Source organism: Pinus tabuliformis, chromosome 3_1, assembly GCF_031772625.1.
Source record: "Pinus tabuliformis cultivar Carrire ecotype Pingquan chromosome 3_1, CPIR1, whole genome shotgun sequence".
Taxonomy (NCBI): domain Eukaryota; kingdom Viridiplantae; phylum Streptophyta; class Pinopsida; order Pinales; family Pinaceae; genus Pinus; species Pinus tabuliformis.
The window spans coordinates 87,913,285-87,916,839 of record NC_142301.1 but is presented as its reverse complement, the minus strand read 5'-3'; the positions used below and the strand labels follow the sequence as shown (position 1 = coordinate 87,916,839).

At 34.9% G+C, this 3,555-nt stretch overlaps 1 protein-coding gene across 1 annotated transcript; it reads right to left on the bottom strand.

Moving 5' to 3' along the window:
- Positions 1–1,494: 1,494 nt before the first annotated feature.
- Positions 1,495–1,885, bottom strand: LOC149185907 (uncharacterized). Its single transcript, XM_089409170.1, has 2 exons — positions 1,782–1,885; positions 1,495–1,703 (listed from the first exon to the last, which is right to left on the bottom strand). Exons 1-2 carry the CDS (start codon positions 1,861–1,863, stop codon positions 1,495–1,497), a joined length of 291 nt encoding a protein of 96 aa, XP_089265296.1. The 5' UTR covers positions 1,864–1,885.
- Positions 1,886–3,555: the final 1,670 nt, after the last annotated feature.

The following is a 3,555-nucleotide window of genomic DNA, read 5'->3' as shown; positions in this document are numbered from 1 at the left end:
ATGGTTTAATACTCTTATTCACGGTGGATGTATTCCAATGAAGTCCATTTCCAATAATTTCCAATATATCTCTCATCTAAAGCTCCATCGAGAGACCAAGAAACAACATCCAAACCAGTCATATGAAGAAGGGTCTAGTTTGAGGATTGAACATTGACCTCCAACATTTTAGAAATATCATAATAGACCCCCAAACCAACAAGTTATTAGAATAATTTCAATATCCTTCTTACTTTTGAATTTGAATGAGAGTCATTCTTACATTATAATGTGGAATTTTTGGACATATTCGAGGACATCAAATGAATTATCTTCTAACCACCTTCATAAAGATTCTCATTTAACCTATTTTTTGATAAGGCGCCTCATGACAACTTTCTCTATAATAATTTTAATTACCTTCATTCCTACATCTCCTCTAATGGCCAATTTTAATTTATTTCTCGTCCTTTAACAATTCCTCATTTTCTTAACACCTACTGATTTCTCAATATCTCTCATTATCATTTCTCTTTTTGGAAATCTCGACTGTTCGTCTCTTCAAGTAGGTAGCCACACGAAGAACTTTCCCTTGCAATGGAAGGTAGTAGATTCAACGTAGTTGTAACACTGGGGAGGCCTCTTCTAGTAGGTCACGGGAAGAAAGGAATGTACCTTCATGCACCAGTTCCTCAAATGGCACCAGAACTCCCACCACTTTCAGATTTAATGAGATGACCTGGAGAGGGTAGAGTAGGTAGACCTATAGATCTACTCACTAACCATTTCCAGACTCATTTCATTAGCATGTAAGCAAATTCCATTCTAGAGCTTTAGTGACTTCGTTCTGCACTTCTTTTTCAGATTTGATGAGAAAAACAGAATATGTCGCATAGTACTGCAAATGTTGCAGATGAAAATTACTAATAGTGGACGTGGCAGTCCAGATCGACGAACTATTAACAACAAGGATATTTGTAGAAAATCATGGACAATGCCAAAGAAATGCCAGAAATTAATGTCAAAAACCTTGCATAAGAGGGATAAAGAAACATGTTTTCTATGGGAAGACTCGGCGAACAAACAATGGAGTTCACTGTCATGACTCATCAATACAAAATTATATGCACAACAACATAAGTTCATTGTCTTTACGCATTAGAATGTGCAACAACACAGGTTAGAGTCATATTCATTTTCGTCACGGTATTGATGGGCTTAGCCTCTCCGGCACCAGCACTGACATCGCCCCTTGTTGCAATAACACCCAAGGCGACGCGATTCTGAGAATCGCCGGGTGGTGGGGCGATTCTCAGAATCAGAATCGCCCCACCACCCGGCAATTCACAGAATCGCGTCGCCTTGGGTGTTATTACAACAAGGGGCGATGTTAGTGCTGGTGCCAGAGAGGCTAAGCCCATCAATACCGTGACGAAAATGAATATGACTCTAACCTGTGTTTCTGCACATTCTAATGTGTAAAGACAATGAACCTATGTTCCTACGCATATAATTTCATACTAACGAGTCATGACAGTGAACTCCAATAACGGTATTCGGCTGGGAATCGTGGGGTACTGTCAACAGATAAAGCTGGTGGGAATTGGAAAGAAGTCTCTTGTAGTCTGTAACTGGGGCTTTCAGCCTCTGAGCATGGGCAGATCTGATACCCATTTCGTCAATTATAGCCTTCATCTCCTCTTTCTCTTTTATTCCCAATCCATCTGCCATTAAAACGCACTAAGAGAAAACGTAATCCTGTAAACAGAGACAATGTGAAGGAAGAATGAATTCAGACTTACTGATTCGAGTAGAATTCCATATTGAAACAGAAGGATTTAAGCCGTTGCTTGACAGAGTTGGAATGCTGCAACTGCTGTCCATCTCTCAATCTGAATCTCTCTGCGGCCCTCCGTTAACTTTTCCTGAGTTTTTAGCCCGAGACTACTTTAAACAGAACCATGAATTACACCAAATTCAAATTCTCTTTAACTATGTACTTGCTCTTAAATATCGTTTCGTTATATCATATCCACTCCAAGCTTTTAATGAACGTGCAGTGGGCCAAGGAAGGCTTAAATAAAAGTGGGGTAGGGTGATGTGACTGGTTGCTAATGTCATAATGCCTTCATCCCACTCCATATTGGTGGGAGTTTATTGAGTCTTTAGTCTCTGAAAGTTCAAATATTTAAAGCGACATGCTTCACTTTTTACAGGGCAGAGGGGTTTGCGTAGAAAAGTAAGTTGGCATCGAATCACACATAAGTGAAGAATTAAAAATGATTTTTTTTTTTTAAGATTTAAATTTATTTTAAATAGTAATTGAGAAGTTATTAATTAAAAATATATAAATTTATTAATTATTTATAAAAGGAGATAAATTTTAGGAAAACTATTATGTTTTAATGAAAAAATATATGTTATATTATAGGTGGGAAGTGTGTGGGCCTCAGAGGAACAAAAGTGTACTTTTATATTTATAATTTTGGAATAGTATCCAATAATGTGGCCAAAGGGTATCCAATAATGTGGCCAAAAGGTATGATTGGTTGTAAGGCGGTGGCAGGGCGATTCTCAGAATCGCCCCACCACCTTAGTTTTTTAAATTGACAACAGGATTATCCATTAATTCAATGTGCAGTTCAGAATCCATTTCTTAATACCTAATTCCATTTACAAGTTTGACATGGAATTGAATGACTTTTTTTAATGCTCTGACATTTTATGAGAAGAATAAACACTCAATTAGGGTTGTTATACGTTCAATATTTGTAATATGTGATTTTCGCATTGATTTTTAAGTTAATCATTATTTTTTGAAAAAAAAGTGATTATTATTATTTTTTTGACATGAAATTCATAAAAAAAGCTATTATTTAACCATTTTTAGTTAAAATTATCTTATAAAAATTGTGATTTTGACATGTCAATTCTAGAAAAAAATTATCAAAACGTGTAGTTTTTTAGTTATATTTATGTTAAAAATGGTTATTTTTATGTCCATTGTTAAAAAATATTGTTTTCTAGAAACAATTATTTCATGTGGAGCGAAAAATTAATTAAGGATGTATAAATATGTAGAATATCGAGAATTCTAAATATCGACCTCCTAATTTAAAAATGCAAAACAATAAAAACCTCACTAAAAAAAAAGTTCAAATTAAAATAAAAAACAAGAAAATGTGAAGAAAACGACCACTTCAAAAATGATCAAATTTACAAAATAATTATTTACATTTTATACATTAGAAAATTTAAAGCCAAAAAACATGTCTTTTAAAAAAAGGGTGTGATGCAGAATACTCACTTTTTAAAATCAGCATGAAAATCACTACCATTCAAAAACGTAATGTACATAAAACTATCCTTCCCATGACATTCCTTCCAAAAATTATGCTCTAAAAAAAACATGTTCGTTCTGCATCACCCCTTTTCAAAATCAGGTCACTTTTTTGCTATCTCTACGAAACGGGTAACAGTATCAGTTCCTGTTTCAAAGTTTACATTGATTGAAGAGGAGGTATCCCCAGAGCAGAAACATTTGTCTCCTGAACACCCTGAAAAGGAGGCATCTGT

Coding starts and splice junctions, on each gene's coding strand:
- LOC149185907 (XM_089409170.1), bottom strand. CDS start 1,863: ATGGACAGCAGTTGCAGCATTCCAACTCTGTCAAGCAACGGCTTAAAT. Junction 1,704..1,781: donor ATGGAATTCTACTCGAATCA/GTAAGTCTGAAT, acceptor TTTTAATGGCAG/ATGGATTGGGAATAAAAGAG.